This window comes from Capricornis sumatraensis, chromosome 13 (assembly GCF_032405125.1).
Source record: "Capricornis sumatraensis isolate serow.1 chromosome 13, serow.2, whole genome shotgun sequence".
In the NCBI taxonomy this organism is placed as follows: Eukaryota; Metazoa; Chordata; class Mammalia; order Artiodactyla; family Bovidae; genus Capricornis; species Capricornis sumatraensis.
The window spans coordinates 54909315-54932747 of record NC_091081.1 but is presented as its reverse complement, the minus strand read 5'-3'; the positions used below and the strand labels follow the sequence as shown (position 1 = coordinate 54932747).

General features: G+C 37.5%; 1 protein-coding gene across 1 annotated transcript in view; it reads right to left on the bottom strand.

The window, feature by feature from the left end:
- Nucleotides 1-23433, bottom strand: part of LAMA2 (laminin subunit alpha 2) — a 674179-nt gene that overhangs the window by 446204 nt on the left and 204542 nt on the right. Inside the window, exon 4 of the mRNA XM_068984950.1 lies at nt 23166-23408. Within this exon, the coding sequence (XP_068841051.1) occupies nt 23166-23408 (243 nt within the window). The remainder of the gene's footprint in view (nt 1-23165; nt 23409-23433) is intronic.

Genomic DNA, 23433 nt, shown 5'->3' with positions numbered 1-23433 from the left:
AAAATATCACACAAATTAAGAGGTTTTAAGTGGTAACAATTTTAAAATGGGTATTTATATACTAATTTTATCATTTAATTTTACCTCAGAGGGCTTCCCTTGTGGCTCAGACAGTAAAGAGTCTGCCTGCAAGGAGGGAGACCCAGGTTCGATCCATGGGTGAGGAAGATCCCCCAGAGAAGGAAATAGGCAATCCACTCCAGTATTCTTGCCTGGAGAATCCGATGGACTGAGGATCCTGGCAGCCTACAGTCAGTCCATGGGGTCACAAAGAGTTGGACACGACTGATCAACTAACATTTTCACTTTCCCTATGTTCCTCATCTTTGCTGATGAGGAAACAGGCTCAGAGTGGTTAAATAACCTGCCCAAGAGTAAACAAGCTGGAAGTGACAGAATTAGGACAGTCCAACTGTGAGTATGTGTTGTGGAGCTGTGCAGGTAAGCTGCGGCAGGCAACCCAAGAGGAATGTACCTGCCACAGACGGCTCCTCTGCACAACTCCTGTCCCACAAACCCATACATGGTTCAATCCCCACAAAAACACAAGTTGCAAAATGTTCACATAAGCACCATTTACAAAAATCAGGTTGTGAACTTCATATATCATCCTGCTTTCCAATGTTCTGTCTAGTGCTACTAGGCCTCCCAAAGATTTCCAAAGGCATGAAGCAAAAAATAGCATGAAGGCATTCTGAGCCCCATTTCTTTGAATTATCACTTTGGGCCACAAGTATTAATAAGGCTATGTTTCCAATAATGAGCACATTTTCCTAGTGAAGTGCTCCAGAATGAAATTCCATTGTCTGTATCAGTGCAATCTCAGGAAGGAACATTTGGCAAATAGGGAAGCAATTCTGATACAATATTTTTTTCAGTATTGTATTATAAATGGTGACTATATAAATGTGATGAAAAGAAAAATATACATTTCCTTCAATATTCTGTTAACCATTTAAAATTTTCATCTGATATGATGAAAGTATTACATAGAGTTAAACCTAAAGTTTTCATAGGACACTGAGCAGAATATTCAAGTAGAGATTAACTGGTATAGGAAACTTATTAAGTTCTGTTTCTAAGTTTTAATGAAAGACTAAAACAACATTTAGTAATCTTTTTTTCATGTTAACAGTTAACCATAATTTTCAAATAAACATAGTAATTGGTAATAATCATAAATTTGATTTTTTTCATACTGCTTTAAGCAGTGAAGCAGGAAATAAGATAACTTCCCTTTATCTCAATTGAAGCGATTACCTCAGAGAGATTTGAGATTTAGGTAACTTGTAAATCTTTAATAGCTCAATGCCTCAGAAAATTAACCCTGGTAAATTTTAATTATAATTTCAAAATATATTATTTACAATTTGCTACTGCCTTCTAATTTCTTTGCTCCACAGCCTTTTCTATAGTTTTTAGAGGTTCCAGATACAATTTTCTTAAAATTGATTTGCACTGGTTGTTAGAAGGTTTAATCAAGAACTTCACTAACAAGAGGATTTCATTTTTCTAAAGCATACTATTTCCAGAATTGAGGTTATTTGCTAGCACCTCCTTCCAGAGTTTTCAGCTTTTACTCCAGGTGTCATGAGGCTCTGCAGGTCTAATGTGAAAAGTTTAGGAAGAACTTTGGAATAGCAGACACACTGCTGAAAACACGTAGAAGATAATGCTAGACAGAGCTAGGATGAAAAGTCATTACAGGAATGACTCATGCTAAATTAAAATATCCAGAGTAAGTAAAAATATATGGAAAACAATAGTATCAAGGAGGTTTGTAATAAGAAACTGAAATTGTATTTGCAGGAGACTCTGAGGTCTTCAAAAAGATACCAAATATTTTTATTAAATTGGTAAATCTCCCAATTTAACTGCCTAGTTGACAAACTTCCCCAAACAGAACAAGCACCGTGAAGAGGCTGAGTCATTTGTTTTTATAAGTGCTCTGTAAGTAATTATTTCTGAAATCCCAGGCCCACCATCGGTGAGGGACAACAGCGAAGGAGGTTTTCGTCTTGTGCTCAGCAGGGGCCTCTGGGCTCATATGTATTCCTATCCACTATTACTACACCACAGTTTGTGCAATTTCACTTCAGATACTGTTAATCATTTCAGCATTCTAAAAGTCTCCTTGAAAAGTCCAGCTAAAGGAGCATACTGATTCATGGGGCTTAAAAATATCCCTGCAGTTCAAAAGCTATTTTTTTATTAAAGGCAATAAGGCAGCAGCATGAGAAGACATTAGGTACATTTGGATTCTTCTAGAGTGGTCACTTCCACATTTCCCTGTATTCTGCCTTTGTTCTAAGTCACAGAAACACAATAGCCAAAGACAATGGAGACTGCTGAGGATACTAATTTACTTGAAGAAGATTTCTCAATCAATTGGAAAAGACATGCTGAAAAGCCTTAGAAAGACCACTTGATGGAGGATAAATAAGTCTTTAAACAAAACAACACTAGGAGACAAAAGAAATCTGTGGAGAAAGGTCTGACTTGTAATGTCATATAACTCATATCTAAAATCCATGTATAGTAATTATCTTTTAATAAACTCTTTCACTTTTCTTGATTTAATCTGAAATATCATTAAAATTATTTACAAAATAATTACACATTTTTAGTCAGTATGATTCTCATAAAATCTTGTCAGTTCAAAATTTTATTAGTCTAATATCAATTTTTATGTGTGATGCTGTTTCGAAGAACAAAGCCTATTGTTTTATTTGAGTCTGACTTTTTCTTCATTTTTTGGAAAATAAGCTTTTAAAACTTAAAGAATGCTAGCCCATTTATAGATTTTCGCTAATTGGATTCAGAAATCCCAAAACATTAAAACTTATTTTGAGCTTTACATTACCATGTCAATAATGTCTCACTTAATAAAGAGACTCTTGAGAATAAAGGAGAAAAGGGAGAGAATGAAATTTTGGGTATTTAAATAAATTCTTTTGACTATTTTGAATGTACAAAAATATGTATCTGAAGGACTCAGGCTAGTACATCCTGTAATCTGCTCCAACAACTTTAAAAAGGCTTTTGACATATTTGATTTTCCTGTAGATCTGGAAGTTTCTGGTTATAAATAGAACACCTTTAAAATACAATTTCCAGTACTTGTATACTAATGTCACAAAGTTTTTTAAGTTGATCGCATCATAGATATAATTAGAACTAATAAAAGTGATAATTTATAATAATTTATAACTTCTTTTTCCCCTAGAAATATCTTTTTATTGTTTATTCACTCAATCCTGAGCCAGTGCATAAAAAAATAAAAATGTGTATATCCTTTGTCTAGTGATTCATCTTATCAGATTTATTTAGAGAAATATTTATGGACAAATATAACCAAACTTGTACAAGATGTCCATTAACACATTGCTTATAATCATTAAAAGTTGGAAATAAAGAACCATTAATGAGGATATAATTAAATAAATTGTAGGACTCCTATTTTCCAATGAAGTACTGCATCACAATTAAAATAAACAATGTAAATTTACCAATGCTGAAATGGAAAAAAAACAAACAAACAACTGTCTATAGCATTATGAGTGAAAAAGTAAATCATAAATAACATGTAGAGGATAATTCCATCTGTGGAAAAAAAAATACATGTGGTTCAGACAGTAAAGAATCCGCCTGCAATGTTGGAGACCTGGGTTCAGTCCGTGGGTTGGGAAGGTCCCCCCTGGAGGAGGACATGGCAACCAGCTCCAGTATTCTTGCCTGGAGAATCCCATGGACAGAGGAGCCTGGTGGGCTACAATCCATGGGGTCACAAAGAGTCAGACACAACCAAGAGACTAAACACAGCAATACATTTTCTATACATTTCCATATATGCATTACAAGTGATATCTAGGAGGATACACACCAAACTGTTAACAGTTGTTAGTAGCGGACAGAGCAGGGGGAGAAGGGAGGACTCTCCCTCTCGTCTTGGCCTATTGATCATAATGCAGTTCTCCTCACATAATTACGTTCTATAATTTTGTACTGTTGCTTTTCAAATTGGCATTTAAAAAGCACTAAAACAAAACTTGACGCATGCTATAAAACTTTTTGCCTCTTTAAAGAAATTTTTAGACCGGATCCCTCACGCCTAAGCATTACCTATAAGGAGCATACCAGCGGCTCTTCTAGTCCTGCTTCTCTTCTTCCATTCTTGGGGGAAGTAGTTCAAAACGATAACATGCTTTCCACAGTTTTGCAAAGTTTCTCATCAGCTTTCGATTCCTAGAGAGATTCTGACTCTCTACTCTCTCAGCATATATTCCAGTCTATTAAAGCTTCCTCAAAGACAGAATCAGAGTAGTTAAGAACAAATTTACAATGATGAAATTCCAACTTTAAATACCATGAAATTGGCCTATAGATAAGCTGCTTGTCTTTTTAACTGAACTAAAATAACTTGGTACAGCTTGTACATTACTTGGATGCATGCCTTTCACCTATGATAAGTATTTTGAATGTTGTACACTTTAGATTGCTTTGTGTGTGGTAGTTGTTCAGTCGTGTCAGACTCTTTGTGACCCCATGGAGTCTAGCTTTGTCAGGCTGCTCTGTCCATGGCAATGAATTCTCCAAGCAAGAATACTGGAACGGGTTGCCATTCTAGTACAGCTTGTAGATTACTTGGATGCATGCCTTTCACCTACTGTAAGAATGTTTGAATGTTGTGCACTTGTAGATTGCTTTAGAATCCACAAGGGTATGCATATACAGTGTTTTGTCGTAACCAAGTTTGAGAGCAGAAAGAGCAGGAATCTTTATCCAATTTACAGATAAGAAAATTGAGCTTTTAAGAAGGCACATCAAAGGCCCCAGAAAAAGTGAAGACTAGGAGATTAAAGAGACCATGAGTGGTAGAACTGGAAATTAAACAGTTTATATTTAGCTTCTACTTCAAATCCAATGCACTGTCAATTAGACCACAACCATTTTCATAAGACGAGCACTTTTTTTGAGGCTGAGGCCATGCAATAAGTTGATCCATTCATTTGGCTCTTTCAGGATACATTTCTTGCTTTCTTCATCTCAACCTGCTGATAATACAATTCTCTTCATAAACAGATACCAGCCAGGGAGTTACAGTGATGTTCTTTCATGGTTAAGGAAAGAAAAGTTTAGCTATTTCTCCCTTTATCCGGCACTGATCATGTCCTTACTCTATATTATGAGAGTCTAAAGTCTCGCTTTTGTCCAGTCTACATGCTAATACAGATTCACAGATAGTTAGGTTAAGTTCACGACTATGGTTAAGCTCCCAGGCTGTCACATCATCCTGGATTCAAATCCTGGCTCTGCCCTTTATTAGCAGTATAAGCTTGAACAAGGCAATGCTGTCCATCAGTTTCCTCATTCATAAAGTGGGAGTGACGACAACGTCCACGGCATTGTCATGCGGTTACTAAGGAAGCGTTATGAGTCAAGAGATGCAAAGCACTTAGAATGGTATCTGGCATGTGCCAAGTAATCAATAAACATTAGCAACTCTAATTCAAAATGTAATCCTTGGGAAAATATATTGGTTCTAACCACAGGCCACCTGACAATGCACTTCTGGGAAGCAGGAGGCTGGCTCTCCACTTGGCTAGGAGTTCCTTCTTTATGTTAACCATGGAGAAGACTGCCCAGAACAACATTCATTAAGAACATGGATGCTTAAGTCTCTGTCAAGTAATTCAACCCTAAAGCTTTGCTTGTGCATTTTACATTTGAGAGTGACATCAAGATGAGCACAGCACCCATCCATCCCCAGAATTTCTTCCTGGGTTAAGTTAGACGGTCAGAAAGTTATAAGGGCTTCACCAATGGCTCAGCGGGTAAAGAATCTGCCTGCAGTGGAGGAGACACAGGCGATGCAGGCTTGATTCCTGGGTTGGGAAGATCCCCTGGAGAAGGAAATGTCAACCCACTCCAGGGAAATGTCAGAGGAGCCTGGTGGATTAGAGTCCATGGGGTCACAATTAGTAGGACACAACTTAGCACAAGAGCACATGTCAGAAAGCTATGAAATTGAATCATATTAATTTAATTCTTCAGAGACACATATATCATTATTGAGTGAAAAATTTAAGACTATATTCTTACCTTTCTTATGCGGAAGAAAGAAAAAAGTAATAGTACTAGGTATCCTTGAAGATCTTGCACTTTCTGCTATCTGAAGTCTTTACATAAGGATTGAATTAAAATGTTCTCTGAGAATTCATTGCCAAGAAAATGTTCTTGAAAATTTGGAAGCTGTCCTTTGTCATACAAGGAAACTCTACAATTTAACATTTTTCTCTTTTTTTTGCCCTAATTATCTGAAAATTCTAAATTAAGAGTTCAGCTGCAATAACTAATTCCAGATGAATAGTAAACTAAAATAGTAAAATTCTGGATGAATGAAATTTTTGTTGTTCAATTAAATTTTCTCTCTTTTTGTCAGTTTAAAGTGGTGTTGTGTTATGTACGCCATAACACAACAAACTTTTCTTGGAAATAAGTGGAGGTATTAAAAGGGACATGGCTTTAAAAATAATGGTAATATATTCATTTGTTTCATATCTCTTCATTCATTCACTCATCTTTATTACCTAGTATTATTGAGCACCAACCCTGCTAAGTATCTGGGAAAGAATGAAAAATTAAGTCTGTAAACCCATAGCATAGGAGCATAAGGAAGGTAATATCAAAGAAAAGCATTGGTTTTTCAGATCAATGTGTGAAACCCATGTTATTAAAATCATTTCTCTGAACCTCTGTTAACTCATGCTCCTTTGAAAACTGCCTTCTGTGAATGTAAAATGAAGCTGCTAATTTTTTAACAAAGAGATCAAAAAATCTTACAATGAAATGAACGAGAAAGAGTTTACATTAATTGCCTTTGTTCTACACATATCCCAACAGCACTCAAGAGACTTTTTAACTCCTCAGGGCTATGTTCGGAACTATCAGTACATTCTTTAAACTAAGTCAAGATTACAAAATTCCATCTTTGAAAGTGAATATTTAGGGGTAAGGGAATGAAGAAATGTCATTTAGATTGAAGAGTGGATAATGAAGTTGTCAATATAAAATAATAGACTCCAATAAGAGTTCTAAAACATTTTAAACAACATTTTACTCGTGATTATGAATATAAAACTCTTTTATACCTCACAGTACAATAGATAGTAAATTAATAGATTTTATTTTGGCATGTGAATCCTAAATAATTGGTTAAAAATTCAAGTTCCTTTGCAAGCACATATCATAGCCTGTGCTACACAAGCTGAGAAAGAAGTGTTCTCTGACTTCCTCAATAAGGCCTTTACCTAGCTTGATTCCTTCCTTTTCTTTCCATTCAAAGAGCAATTTTTTTAAAAGAAAAGATTCCATCACAGTTCTCAAAAACCTGTACAAATTGCCAAACTGCTAATTAGACACATAAAAGCCCGAGGAGGTCAGAAAAAGAAGAAATTCTAAGTTGCACTCCATAATGCACACAACTAAATGGTAATATTAACAACAGTTACTGCCTATTAAGTCCCCACCTTGATCCAGATAATTTATATAAATTGCCTAATTTAATATGACCAACATTAGAAGACATGTATTTATACTTCTCCATTTTGAGATAAGGAAACTGAACTTCAAAGAGTTGCCCAAGGTTACAAGAGCTCTTGGCCACCAAACCAAAATTCCAAACCAAGCCTGATTTCAAAGCCCGTGTGTTCAAGGACACCACCTGTTACCTTTCAAAACTCTCCTCCTCTACAGTTCTCAACCATTTCTGCCATGGGAAAAGGTGGTAGGAGAGACAGTCAACTGGCAGGACTTTGTATTAAACATGCTATGTGTTTCCTCAGGAATTTTAGAGGCTGTTACAGTCACTTAACCATGTCTTTTGAAATGAATAAACAGAAGCTGGGAAAATAACATTTCTTACAGAAGTATTCTATATGCAGCAGATAAGTGAAAAAAAAAAAAAAAAACCCTCTCAATTCCAGATGTTAACATAAAATTATCCAGATGCTACAAAATTATCATCCAGAGCACTAGAGGCAAAATAAAACCAAAGTGGAAATTAATTTCAAAAGAGAAATCAAAGTGAAGAGACCAATTATATTTTTTGCTAAGTTACAGGAGACTGGGTATTTCTCTGCTTTTTAGAAATTGTTTTCTTTTCTTTTCTTTTTTTTTAGAAATTATTTTCTTAAATGATAGAATTGGGCTGCAAAATAAAGTTTCCTAATGAGTAATTAATGCACAGTCTTCAAGATAATATTCTGGGGTCTCTGTAGCATTTTGCTTATGTGTTACTTTCAGATAGAAAAAGTATAGGTCTCTTAGTATAGGTATAGGTACCTGCAAAAAGTATAGGTACCCGCAAGAGATATGAGACACAAAATAAAAACTGTTATACAAATATATTTTATCTATTCTGGTGGCTTATACAGTAAAGAATACACCCGCAATGTGGGAGACCTCGGTTCGATCCCTGGGTTGGGAAGATCCCCTGGAGAAGGGAATGGCTACCCAATCCAGAATTCTTGCTGGAGAACTCCATGGAGAGAGGAGCCTGGCAGGCTAAGTCCATGAGATCACAAAGAGTCAGACATGACTGAGTGACCAATATTAATATTCCTATGTGAATGTTTAAATTCAAATTAAGAATTTGTTCTTGATTTTCCTGGGAGTTCAGTGTCACTTTAGCACATAAATGAATGAAACATGCAAATACTAAAAAATTCTAAAGTGTTACTTTCCTGTTACACATTTGAAAGTTATCGGGTGTATTGGTCAAGATAGTCAAACTAGATAAGTCAAGTTCCACATTCTACTCCCAGGCACGAATAAATCTATTTGGCTGTTTGCATGGAAGACTTTATACATATGTCTACATGATGTAAACTATGGAATGGGAAAATGCAAAAAGGAATGAGTCATATTTCCCTCCCTCGTGGAATTCAATAGCTTTTAGCAATGCTTGGACAACAGCAGTATCCGTCATTTACTTAATGACCTATGATAGTGGGAAAAGATTTTATGTTAAATGATGGAATATAAAATATGGAGATACTTTTTAAAAGCAAATACAGAAAACATCTTTTACCTCATCTTCATTCTTGTTATCTGATTTAAAAACAAACAGATGAACAAATGTATTTGCATTCCTATCTCTAGAAACATCCTTTTGCAGTTTTCCTACAGGGAATTGAATATGTGGTAACCGTATCACTGAGCACCAAGAATTTCATTGAGCTTTGAGTCTTCAGTTGTTTTTTAACCTTCCCGTCTTCTAATAGGATGACTTGTTTACTTCTGTTTCTGCAGCTGTTGAGTTCTGGACAGAGTCATAGTGACGTTATTTTTCAAAATAACCCCAAATCCTCATTCCAGACCAGAATATCAAAGTATTGTTTGGTTTGGCATACATTTTACTGATTGCTCTTGACCAATTATTTATATCTTTTTGACTGATTTGCATTTACCTTACGCTTTATGCATTTCCTCTTTTTAAAGGATGAATATCCTATTTGTCATTATTTGATCTACCTCCAATTTTAGACTCTAAAGTGCCTGGGGATATTGTTTCTCTTATTATTTTAAAACAACTCTTAGTATATTTTAAGCTGATATCAGCATCTCTCTACATTCTGCCTTTGTTTCCTCTTTTGATAAAAATTCATTTGGCTGAAAAATCACCTGTGCTATTTTCAGAAATGAAAGTGAGGCACCAACTGTGCTGTTTTTCCACTGATAGAGATAATATGCCCTGAAACCATCTCTCCTCGCAGTACTAATGCAGAGCCTTAATCAGGGTCAGGTTAAGGGTGCCTGGTATCCTGGGCTCGCCTCCCCTCAGGACCATGAAGACACTGGTGAGCCTTGGCCAATTTCAGAAGAATGGCTCTGTGGGTAAGAAGATGGGTATAAAGCATTGCATTTCCTGGATACCATTTCCCCTCATTTTGCTACTGCCCTAATGATCTGGCTTCTTGAGAACACTGTTCATGATCCTCAGTCCAAGTTTAGATATTCGTTAGGTGGTCACAGAGAGGTGCTTTTACTTGTCTGTTTGCCTGTATTTAACACCATCTGTGTTAGTAGTTCAGTACACATCAGATGCCTGGAACTAACTAGAAGAAACTTTGTCACAGCACCTAGACAGCACAATATAAGTGCTGACAAATGGGTAACAATGGTCCCTGAAATCTACGAGGCACTGGTTCCAGGACTGCCTACCAAAATCTGAAGATGCTCTGTCAGTTCAGTTTAGATGCTCGGTCATGTCCAACTCTCTGCTACCCCATGGACTGCAGCACGCCAGGCCTCCCTGTCCATCAGCAACTCCCAGAGCTTGCTCAACCTCATGTCCATCGAGTCAGTGATGCCATCAAACCATCTCATCCTCTGTCATCCCCTTCTCCTCCCGCCTTCAATCGTTCCCAGTATCAGAATTTTTCTCAATAAGTCAGTTCTTCGCATCAGGGGGCCAACATATTAGAACTTCAGCTTCAGCATCAGTCCTTCCACTGAAACTCAGGACTGATTTCCCTTAGGATGGACTGGGTGGATCTCCTTGCAGTCCAAGGGACTCTCAAGAGTCTTCTCCAACACCACAATTCAAAAGCATCAATTCTTTGGCATTCAGGATTCTTTATAGTCCAGCTCTCACATCTATACATGACTACTGGAAAAACCATAGCTTTGACTAGACGGATCTTTGTCAGCAAAGTAACGTCTCTGCTTTTTAATATGTTGTCTAGGCTGGTCAGAGAAGGCAATGGCAACCCACTCCAGTACTCGTGCCTGGAAAATCCCATGGGCGGAGGAGCCTGGTAGGCTGCAGTCCATGGGGTTGCGAAGAGTGGGACACAACTGAGCGACTTCACTTTCATTTTTCACTTTCATGCATTGGAGAAGGAAATGGCATCCCACTCCAGTGTTCTTGCCTGGAGAATCCCAGGGACGGGGAGCCTGGTGGGCTGCCGTCTATGGGGTCACACAGAGTCAGACACAACTGAAGTGACTTAGCAGTAGCAGTAGCAGGCTGGTCATAGCTTTTCTTCCAAAGAGCAAGTGTGTTTTAATTTCATGGCTGCAAATCACCATCTTCAGTGATTTTGGAGCCCAAGAAAATAAAGTCTGTCACTGTTTCCACTGTTTCTCCATTATGGGAGGAAAGGATGCCATGATCTTAGCATCTTAGCAGATACTCAAGTCCCTTATAAAATGACACAGGATAGTCGGAGCCCATGCATATGGAACACTATAGGTAGTATTTTGATTTTGGCTTTTCTTCCTACAGTTGTATTAGTTCTATTTTTCTCAGTTCTCTGATGCTTTCAGTTACCTATCATCTCAAGAAAAATGTAGATGCTTTCCTTAGTATAGAGCCCTGCTAACAAGGGGTACATGGATATTTTACCAAGTGGACTACTTCATTTCTGGCAGTAACTTGGATATTAATTACTCTGTACTTGTTTTGGGAAATTATACAAATGTTACCTCCTGATGAAAAGGCTGATCAAAACACAGAAAAAATGGACTCAGACATCTCCTGGAGTAAAAGGTCCCTTGTGCTAAAGGGTAAACCCCACAATACATGAGTCTTATTGGAAAAGAAGTACGAAGCAGTATACATTTTATAAAAGTAAAATGCTTTCATTCCTTAGGCTGATAAACATCCTTTTCTTTTTATTTTTAACAAGCACTTAGCCATAATTATTGTACAGGAAAGAATTCTGCTGCCCTAAAATCTGTTTCTGTGATATGTTTCTGCAAGGCAGGTGTTTGGGTTTTTTTCTGGGTATAACTTTAAAATTGAATTTTCTTATTCTGAAACTGTTTTACAGTTCAATATAGACAGTCTCTCTACTCAATTTATTCAGATATTCCATAGCTGAAGTAATCATGGTGAGTCAAAGCCATTGCTACGAGCATAACCCTGTCTTCATCACTCCCTCCCATACTTTCTATGTGGCACCATTCATTCCCTAGAGTGACAGGTCACTGCCATTCATTCTCATTCATTCTTCTTCCCCCACCCCCTCTGTAACGAAGATTTGTTTCTGCGCTACATATGCCTTTACCACCCTGGTTTACTGAATCTCTTATCTTACCCCCTCAAATATATCTTTTATCCCCGGAACCTAAGAGACTTTCGCAACATATTTGGTGATCAGTATTTGTTAATTGAAAAAAAAAAAAAAGCAGCTAAATGTTAAGGACTTCACAAGCTATATATGCCTGCAGCGTTTATTCATAATATCAAATCATTTGGTGGTTGAAACTATATCCTGGCCATATTTTTCATGTCCTATCATTTTTGGTAATGCATTGGCTTTGTAGTGATTTATGTGTAACCTGCTCTACAGCAGCTAATTCAATACCAAATTTTATTTTTATGAGATAAATGGATGCAACATAACAAATCATAAGGAGGAAGAACAAAATGTTTCTTCCTACACTGAAAAACAGAGCAAACGTAGAGTTAAGAAAGTAAAATGGAATCATTGCTATGACTCCCCCCCACCACATAATCTTTAAGAACTGTCACCAATAATCTTACGAGGGTAATTCATACTGAAGGGAAAGTGGTGGTTTAGGGGCAAAGTGATGTCCGACTCCTGTGACCCCATGGACTGTTATCCCACCAGGCTCCTCTGTCTATGGGATTTCCCAGGCAAGAATACTGGAGTGGGTTGTCATTTCCTTCTTTGGGTATCTTTCTGACCCAAGGACTGAACTCTTATCTCCTACACTGCAGGCAGATTCTTTACCAACTGAGCCTTCATGGAAGCTCTGAAGAGAACAGTGGGTAACTGCTGTAAGACAGAAGCCAGGTTTAAAAATATCTGAAATTGCCTCTGAGAAGGTGGTAGCTCTCACTCCTGACATAACTAACATCGACTTGCATGATTATGCTGCACATATGTGGGCACTGGAATGTGTTTGTGTAGAAACACAGATATACACAACCATGTTTTACATTCTACGAGCCAAACCTACTCAGCTCCCAAACCTATTCCTAGTAACCGATACATCGTCAGCTCCCACATGGTTCCCCATGGTACCTGATGTGATACCTTCATTATCCATGTCAAAGTGCTATCTACTGTTCTCCTCCTCACTCAAAATCAAGAAACAAATGCAGTATGGCTCATTTTAGCTTACTACTTACCATATAACTAACACACTTAAAAAAATTTCACAAAATAACTAATATGTTACTATAAATTATTGTTCTGGTGAAGGGGCTTGATTTCCTTTTAATGCTTTTGTTAAAATATTGTGTTCAACTGAGGTTATGTTGAGGACACTTTAAATCTCTGCAAACATTTCAATCCATGCTTTAGTGTACATTAGTTAAAACCATATGAAACTGCATATTTATTGTCTAAAACCAGTCAAATATTGGGAATTTCATATGGCTCAACCTGTAAGTAAGCTTGCTTTTATAAGGCACTTATCTGCTGAATATGAAAATAAATAATTATTATTGAATGAACCTGAAGAACAAATTTATACAAGAGGAATATAATTTTCTAACTTGTAATCTTGCCAGGGTTGCCATTCTCTGTTGCAAAATGAATATCATAAGATTTTTGCTACACATGATTAGAATTCAAATTGCATGTCTAATGTGATTCACAGGTAGCAGAATTCAGCAGTTACTCATTTAGGTATTTCCAATGAAAATATTTGACTGCCATCAGTCCATCACAGTGCAAAACAGTATACATCTTCAGGCTAAAATGCTTTGCACTATATTTTTCTCTAGTTTCATTTCATAGCAAGGAAGCTGGTAAAGCAGCTCCTGATATCTTTTTAAGTTTGCTTGTAAAGTATTATCATAACTATTCTATTCCTGGGTTACTTGTCTCAAGGACTTTTGATGATAGCTCTAGTATTAAAATAGTCTCCCTAAGGATCAGAAGTTTATTTTAATAGTTTCAAGACCCTTTGTTGTATTTTCAAGTATACTTCTGCAATAAAAATAACAGTATATTATTTTTACTATGTGAAACCAATTAACTGACCCACTCGGGTCTTCGGGTTTTTCCCAGTAGAGATGGTGCATGGCACTTAAATACCACACAATGTCACACAGCCCTGGTGACAAAGGGTAAATAAATACACATTTAGAAGATGGCTGATTGGGACCAAAGGGTTCAGTTTATGAAGTAGAAAGATTATGAGATTTGCCATCAGAAAATTTGAACCAGACCTAGATCAGAGATTAATGTTGAACTTTTATCATCATGTGACCACACAAGTTATTTAACCTCCATCAATAAAAAGAGAATGATAAATATTTTGACTTCAAGTGTCTTTAAGGCTTTGGTAGAGTTCAGATGGAAGAGTATATGACAAGCACTTTGTAACTGATGAAGCACCATACCCAAAATGGTCATTGCCAACATTATTGATAACAATAACAACAGTACCCACAAATCCTCTTCCTTCCCATGGGATTTACATTTGAACTGAAAGACTCCCTACCTTGGTAATGTGAAAAAAAAAATGATGACAACATTAAGTCTAGTATGACCTGCCATTCTATTATGGAATGTTTGCTCAGGACTTCAGACTTGATTTTAAAAGCCCCAAGATAAGGTTCAATGGTTTCAGATGCTTCTTATAATGTCCTGTATATTTAATAGCTCTTTTTCCTCTTTATGTACACAACAAAACAAATTCCTGTTTCATAATTTTATAATTTCAATGTGCTTTAGAATTAGAATTCAAAATACTAACAATAAAATTTCCAGTATAGAGAACTTTAACATAGGTTTCACTATTACAGGTTGCATTGAGTACAACAAGTGGAATTTGGGTTACCCAGCTTCCTTGAAATTCCTCTACAAGGTGCTCACAAAACTTAAAACTTGTGCACATGTGTCTACAATATTTATGTGAGAAAAAAAATTATTAAATGTATAAGCTGCATCGATGTGCCAGTGTGCTTGGTCATGTCCAACTCTTAGCAACCCTTTGGACTGTAGCCTGCCAGGCTTCTCTGTCCCTGGGGTTTTCCAGGCAAGAATACTGGAACATGTTGCCATTTCCTCCTCCACAGGATCTTCTTGACCCAGGGATCAAACTTGTGTCTCCTGCATTGCAGGCAGATTCTTTACCCACTGAGCCATCGGGGAAGCCCTGACCCATCAGGGAATTAAAATTTATTTTGTTCTTTGCAGATTTCCTTATATAACAGTGATATTAGCACTGACTGACCAGACATCTCATCACTGGGGGAGGGGGGACTTAAGCCAACGTTAGCTATGGAGCAGGAGTAAAATTTACTATCCTATTATATAGATTACAAGGAGGTGTTACCATCTTCACTATAGTCATAATGAAGGCTTCCCTGGTGGCTCACATAGTAAAGAATCTGCCTGCAATGCAGGAGATCTAGGTTAGATACCTGAGTCAGGAAGATCCCCTGGTGAAGGGAATGGGTACCTACTCCAGTATCTGCCTGCAATGAAGCAGACTCAGGTTTGATCCCTGGATCAGGAAGATCCCCTAAAGAAGGGAATGGCTACCTACTCCAGCATTCTTGCCTGGAGAATTCCATGGACAGAGGAGCCTGGCGGGCTACAGTCCATGGAGTCACAAAGGGTCAGACACAGCTGAGCAACTAACACTTTATAGTCATGTGAACTAGCTGGGGCACACACCAGATTGTTGACTCATCGGTCCAAGCCCCCTGGTTAATCAGTGGCAGAGCTATATCTGAGAGTGTCTTTGTGTCTTCCACCACAACCCTGAATTTTCCTACCCAGCCTAACATGAGCCTATTCTGTTCCATTTTAGTGAATCGTGGAAGATCCTATTTTACAACACTGAGATAATCAGGTCTTAAAAATTGGTGTTATATCCTCAAGATTTGGGGGATAAATGGATAAATGTATATGCATGGTTGAGTCCCTTCACTGTTCACCTGAAACTAACAACATTGCTAATAGGCTATATATCCCAATACAAAATAAAGAGTTTTTAAAAAACTGGTGTTATCTCATCAAGATACCATTCTTGTTTGATTTCTCTGGGATTTGATTTTTCAGCAACACTGTATTAATTTAACAAGGATTTACTGATATTTTCTAGGCACCGAATTGTTGGCAGGAGTCTATAAACTGACTAATAGAAAGGAGGAATACAATCTTTTAATTTCATCATAATGTCAAAGGTGTGTTTTTGAAATATAGTACAGTTACCTAAAATGAGTTGTGTTTGTGATTCCAAAACATTTCAAGTGCTCTGTATATATGCAGCGGGGTTTTGAAGGAAGCCATGTAAACTCATTGTAATGAGGCACTTTCACATTGCTGCTCCAGGTGCTAATTGACTCCATGTTGGTTAATGCAAGAACTATTTTTAGAGGAAGGAAGTCTGAAACCCCCAATCATTATTTCCCCAATCCCTATTCATAACCAATATAAATTAGTAACACCCTGCTGCTTCTCCGTAAGGAAGCAACTCCAAAGGTAATTGAGAAAAGTTGATTCTTCATTTCCTTTCCTGCAGTTCCACAAAAACTCACCCATGCAATCATGCCATACCCTGAACAATATCACATCAAAGAATCTCACAAAAAATTTCTTTACACAGTGTTGGGTTTGTTTCTTCATTCTCCAGTATTTGCAATTCTAAGGATCTCCATAATGTCAGGTAATGAAAACAGGGGAAAAAATATTCTGTCTATATATATAAAACTCTGTCGCATATGAAATCAAAATAATATCAAAGCTCTACACACAGTTTATAGGGAAAAAAGGTATCTTCAAGAATTAATGATGGTTTCTCTAGGGAATTTCTATACAAGCCTGCCATCTTTCAAAAGCAGAATCAAAGCGAATCTAAGTTCCAATTGAGTTGCAGTCCTAAGAGCTGGGAAGGATTGTGGTAAAAATGAGAGGAAATCACATGTAAATAACTTAAAGGTGTCTGTATGAGGAAGCTGAAGCAAAAATTACTATGGTAACCATGAATATTTAGTTATCAGTCTAGTGACAATCCAAATAAATTAAAAGTAATAATCCCAGTCACAGAAAAAGGAGCCTCATATAACAGAAACAGATTCACTACAATTTTAATTTTAGGAAGCCTAAAGTAGTCCCATCTCTTCAGACCCATTCTTGTCAGTGTTATCAATGTGATTATCCCCTCCCAGATGCTCCTTCAATCATCTATAACTTAGGGACAGCTCAATGCTGATTTATTCAACACAAACCCACCCATGGATTCCAGTCCACCAAAGCCAATGATGTTTCCTGCTGGAAAATATCAGTCTCTTTTCTCAGTTAGGAGGAGATAGCATGTCTGGAGAAGGCAATGGCACCCCACTCCAGTACTCCTGTCTGGAAAATCCTAGGGATGGAGGAGCCTAATGGGCTACAGTCCATGGGGTCGCAAAGAGTCGGATACGACTGAGCGACTTCATTTTCACTTTTCACTTTCATGCATTGGAGAAGGAAATGGCAACTCATTCCAGTGTTCTTGCCTTGAGAATCCTAGGGATGGGGGAGCCTGGTGGGCTGCCGTCTGTGGGGTCGCACAGAGTCGGACATGACTGAAACAACTTAGCAACAGCAGCAGCAGCATGTCTGATACTCTTTCTCTAAATAATTAACGATCTATTATCTCCAGGATTCAGGAAAGCTAGAAATATCTGAACAATGAGCTAAGGCAAGGAAGATCAAAGTCTCAGGAGTACTTATTTAACATATACATAGAGCTTCCTGAGCCTTTCCCAAACTACTGAATTAAAAACCCTGGTCCCAGAAATAGCTCTTTAAAATGGCCCCAATGATTCAGGATGCATTAGAGTCACAGGTTCTATCCCTGGGTCTGGGAGATCCCCTAGAGGAGGGCATAGCAATCCACTCCAGTATTCTTGCCTAGTGGAGAAGGAAATGGCAACCCACTCCAGTATTCTTGCCTGGAGAATCCCAGGGAAGGAGGAGCCTGATGGGCTGCCATCTATGGGGTCGCAGTGCATCAGACATGACTGAAGCAACTTAGCAGCCACAGCAGCAGCAGCAGCAGCATTCTTGCCTGGAGAATTCCATGGACAGAGGAGCCAGGTGGGCTACAGTCCATAGGGTAGCAAACAGACAGACATGACTGAAGCAACTTAGCACACACGGAGGGGTGCTATCATATTTGACACAGTGGTGCCTTCAAGTGGCAGTTCTTGTTAACAGTTCTTAATACCCAGGGGCAGGGCAAGTGCTTTCAGCAGAAGCAGCACTTAGGCAGATAGCAGCTCTGGATGGAGCTGACACCCTATGGCACTGCTGGTGATGCCTGTCCATGCAGCTGTACCCACCACAGTTTTTCTCTTTGGCTGGCCTCAAAGTGATGGAGGCCCGCTGCCATCTGTTACTTTACACCACACAACTCCTACTCTGGAGCTCAGGACCATTCCCACAAAGCAAGGCAAGCAGGGTTCCTGCTGAGCCATCTCGGTACTGATAGACACCAAACTGCCTTTCTGAAATGAAGCTCTCGGAAGGCTTTTGCTCAAAGTCTGTCTCAGTTTACAGCCCGGATAACAACATACTGGGTCTACCATTGAATTCATTGCCTTGTATTATTTTTTTTCTGCCAGCCCTGAGATGTGATGATCTCACAACTCAGTGAATTCCTTTTCTCCCTTTGGGTGCAAGCCCAGGATGGTACCTGAAGGGCTACGCTCTTCTTGGATGCAGGTGAACTGAGTCATCCAGAAGGCTGGCTATGTGCCCTGTACTACCTTCCCAGTGAATCCACATGATCAACATTTGTTGATCCCTTGCAGGCAATGTGAGGTAGAGGGCAGAGAATGGACCAAGCTAGAGGGTGGGGACAGAAGAGTGGGGTGGCTGGAGCAACAAACAATACTGAAGAAATAAGCTGCTGCCAAGACTCAAGAGGCCATAAGGAAAGACTAAATAGCCTTCAGTGATAATGTGGACAGAAGATAGTATTGAAGTTTGGATATAGATGCTGAAGTCAAAGCTATGATATCCTTTAATATATTGACAAGGAATTCACCCAAAGTATTGTTTGGCTCTAAAATGATGCCCTTTTCACCTGAAACATGATATACTGGAATGTTCTAAATGTTTTGGCACATGTCTCCAAAATTTTGCAGACAAGTGACAATGTAATAAACCTTAGACTCAACAGATCTGATGTTAGTCACAGAAGACTATTTTCTATTAATTTTCTGTACCTATAACACAAACATTATTGCTTAGTGTGTTATAACTGATGTATGTTTATTTCTTAATGCCTTATTCGCAGTGAAGTGAAGTGAAATGAAGTGAAGTCAAGTGAAGTGAAAGTCGCTCAGTCATGTCTGACTCTTTGCAACCCCAAGGACTATACAGTTCATGGAATTCTCAAGGCCAGAATACTGGAGTGGGTAGCCTTTCCCTTTTCCAGGAGATCTTCCCAACCCAGGTCTCCAAAGTCTTAAAAACACTGTTGTTATTCCTCTTATTCTCTGACTTAAATTCATAGTTTAAGAGTATTTTCAAGATCTGGAAGCAAATGATCATTTGATGCTTTGTCAAGAACATACATTTCAAATCATGGTAAATATCTAGATAGCACTGTCTAAAATAAAATCCTATCTAGAAAACAGTAAGACTAATAAACCAATAAAAAGGTAATAGACAGGAGATGTGGATATAAAAATAAATAGGAATGATGAAATGAGGAAGTTGTTTCACCTCTGTGGTATTTTTCCCCAAAACCCAGAAGCCCAGTCTAATCATTAAAAAACAGCAGGCAAACTCAAAATGAGTAATATGCTACCAAAAAATCTGACCAGTACTCTTAAAACTGATCAGGCTTGGGACTCTCCGGTGGTCCAGTGGCTACTCCATGATCGCACTGCAGGGGACCTGGTTTTAATCCCTAGTCAGGGAACTAGACCCCACAGTCTACGATTTAGAGTTCATCTGCCATACCTCAAGATTCCACAGGCTACAGCGAAGACATAGTGCAGTCAAATAAATAGAAACATTACAACAAAGAGCAATTTTAAAAAGTGATCAAGGTCAAGGGAAACAAAAGAAGATTAAGACTGTTGTGGATTAGAGGAGACTAAGAGACACAATGATGCAATAAACACAACGTCCTATTCCAAATTGGATCCCAGAAGAGAAAAAAAGTCATTAATGATAATCTGAGTGAAATCTGAATAAATCTGTGGTTTAGGTAATAGAGTATCAATAATACTTGTAATTTATTCTTTATAAATAATGATAATAATTTCTTAGTTTGACAAATGAATGTAGATTATGAAAGATATTATCCTTAGTGGGAGCTAGGTAAAAGGGATACAGGGATTCTCTATCCTCTTATATTTATGTACATTTAAAATAATAACAAGCCTACAATTCAAACCAAATAAAAATACCCTTCAATAATGGAGTGAATTCTGTTATATGTCTAAAGCATATTGGCAATACATTTGCAATTGTCTTCAAAACTTTGGAGATACTAAGAAATTTTGTATGTTTCTCTGTACTCTGAGAGTCCATCTTCTCAGCAGGGTTCCTTTGACTCATCCAGAAGAGCTTTACCACTTGCTGTAAACAATTCTGTCGTGGCATTTACACTATCATTTTGCATTTACTCGTTTATATGTTTGTTTTTCTTACTTGAATGCCACTTCTCTGGGAAGTTCTGAATATAAGCACCTAATAATTAAATTTCACATGGTACTTAAATGTGAATGCTTTTAAAACTAAAAATTAATGATACTAAGGTTTATTTCACAGTCACTTGTCTGGGAAATATTGGAGACAAGCATCCTAAAAATGTAAAATATTCCCAATGTTATATTGTAGGTGATATCCGAAACTGTACTACTTTAGAACTGAAAGATGCCTTAGGATAATTTATATATCAAACTAATTCATATATTAAAGAAATTCAAACTCAGAGATAAACTGACCTGTTCAATGTCCCATAAAAACTAGTAGCAGAAGCAGAACCCAGTCTTCTAATCCCATTCTTCTATATCACCATATCTCAGGATTAGAAATCTTTCTACTTTAATGGATCCAGCAGGTCAATATCTCTTCTAAATCATTTCTGAGTTTAGCAATTACCAAGATTTTTAAAAAATCAATTTTCAGTCTTTATTAGAGTATGAAAGAAACACTAATGTAGGACTCAGGGGATCTGTATTCTTATCTCAACTTTGTCACCAGTTGATCTGGCAGTCTTGGGAGACCATCCCCTACCTTCGCTGAACCTGTCCATTCCAAATAGTACCATGTTTCACAGACTAAGATATAAAATAAAACAGATATTCCAGGAGAGGTCTGGATTTCATTCATATTTTTAAATACTATCAATCTACTTCCAATACTTTGAATTACTTTCCATTCCTCACCTCATTCACTTTCCAATGAGAGAGAAATAGACTTTAAAAAGCATGTCACAGAGACAGTTGAATAAGTTGTTCTTAAAAGTCATCAGTAATGATTAGTTTATAGTGAGTGTCTAAAACAGTGTAGCCAGTTAAACACAAACAAATAGAATATCTGTTCCACGTTGGTAAGTTGACAAAGTCTAAAGAATGGAGAACCACCATCTATGTAGTGTTAGCATGCTTTGGGGTATGCATGCAACTTGTATGTTACATATCTGAGTACATTTTATATTGTTAAACAAATTTCTGAATTGGCTCCTTTTTTAAAGATAAAGAATAGCTTTATAAATATTACATAATTATTAATCCTGGGTAAACACTGGATCCAAGAAAAAAATTATAAATTCAACTCAAATATATTCTCCTTGCCCTCCCTGTCTACTCTCATATCCTCAGGCCACTCTGGCCAGGACGTGGATGCCTCTGGGCACAAGCAGGTTGAATAGCTGTTTGACTCGCTGCTTTTGACTCATTGTTTGGCAGATTGAGATCTCTGCTGAGAGCACCATTTAGAATTTTCTTCACCCAAAACTGATATTTTTGAACATGAAATTGAAATATAGTGAGACACTGGGAGACATTCATAGAATAATAGTGCCAAAAGAGAGTGTGATCAATATATGTCACAAATCTAACTTACTCCCAGAAGTGTTTAAAGAAATAATCTCAGAATGGTTGAGGTGGGCATGATAGTGTATGAATATGGATTTTTTGAAAATACAAATGTAAAAAATGATACTAGCTTCAAGCATGTGAACTGGTGAGGAGAGAATATTAGCCATGAGAATACACAGAAATGGACATAAGAAAGTAGAACAAAAAGAACTAGGCCTTATATACTGAAGAGAGACTGATTAGGGAAATAAAACTAGAGATCCGAGGGTCTCTAGGTCTAGGTTTGAGTATCTGAGAGGGGGTTACTACCACCACCACCACCACCGACCTCAATGGTTATTGTTATTATAACAGCAACAAAAATAGTTAATGCCTGCAAAGTGACTATTATAATGTTTCAAACATTTTCATTTAATCTTGACAATCATAAGAAATAAGAACTACTGTTATTGTTTCTAGTTTATGGGAAATGAAACGGAGGCACAGACAACTTAAGACACTGATTCAAGATGACACAATTGGTAAAAGTGAAGTCATGGTTTGAATCTGTGGCTGAAAAAACAATGAATCAATTTAAAATGTTAACCACAAGAAAAAAAAAAAGATGCTATGGAGAAGTTGAACAGATTTGAATTAAGCATAGAATAAGCAAAACTTGAACGAAGGAAAGAAAGCCCACTGCAGCCCTATGCGGCAACAGTAGAAAAACACATAAATTATGAGTTCACATATGTGAATTATGTTTTCCAGAATTTATCTCTTTTGTCCCTATCTTCAAACTACAGCACACAGATTTAAGGTTTCTTCTAAGGTCTCAATCCTTCAATAATTAGCAAGACTCACTGTCAGAAAAGTTTCTTTAAAATTAATCACTGACTCTCCAACTTAAGCCCATTTCCTCTTCTCTGATCTTTATTGGACACACAAGATACATACTAGATGAAGGCAGTTAAAATTCTAATACCCTTCAGTTTTTCCTTTTTATTTAATAAGTTATTTTAAATGTACTTCTGCTGAATCCTATTTTAAAATCTCCCTGACATCAGTGACTGATATAGTCAAGTCTTTCTGACAGGCCTATTTGCCATCTTAAATGTATTGAGGGTGAATTTTCTCATCTTACCTCTCCGTTTTCTAAGGGGTGTATCTTGGAATAAAAGGAAGTGCAGATGACCTCATCATCTTTGGCATATGACGGTGGTCCAGTACGGGGATGAATATTGTAGAGGGTTAGGCACTCCGTGTCCGTCACAGCATGATACTGCCAGGGCTTGTAGTCAACATCATCCAGTGAGCGTTCCAAAATCCAATTTCCAGGCCGAGGGGAGTTAGCTGCTTTCACAATCACATACGCAATCTGGAACACCTGGGAAGTGTGACAACAACAACAT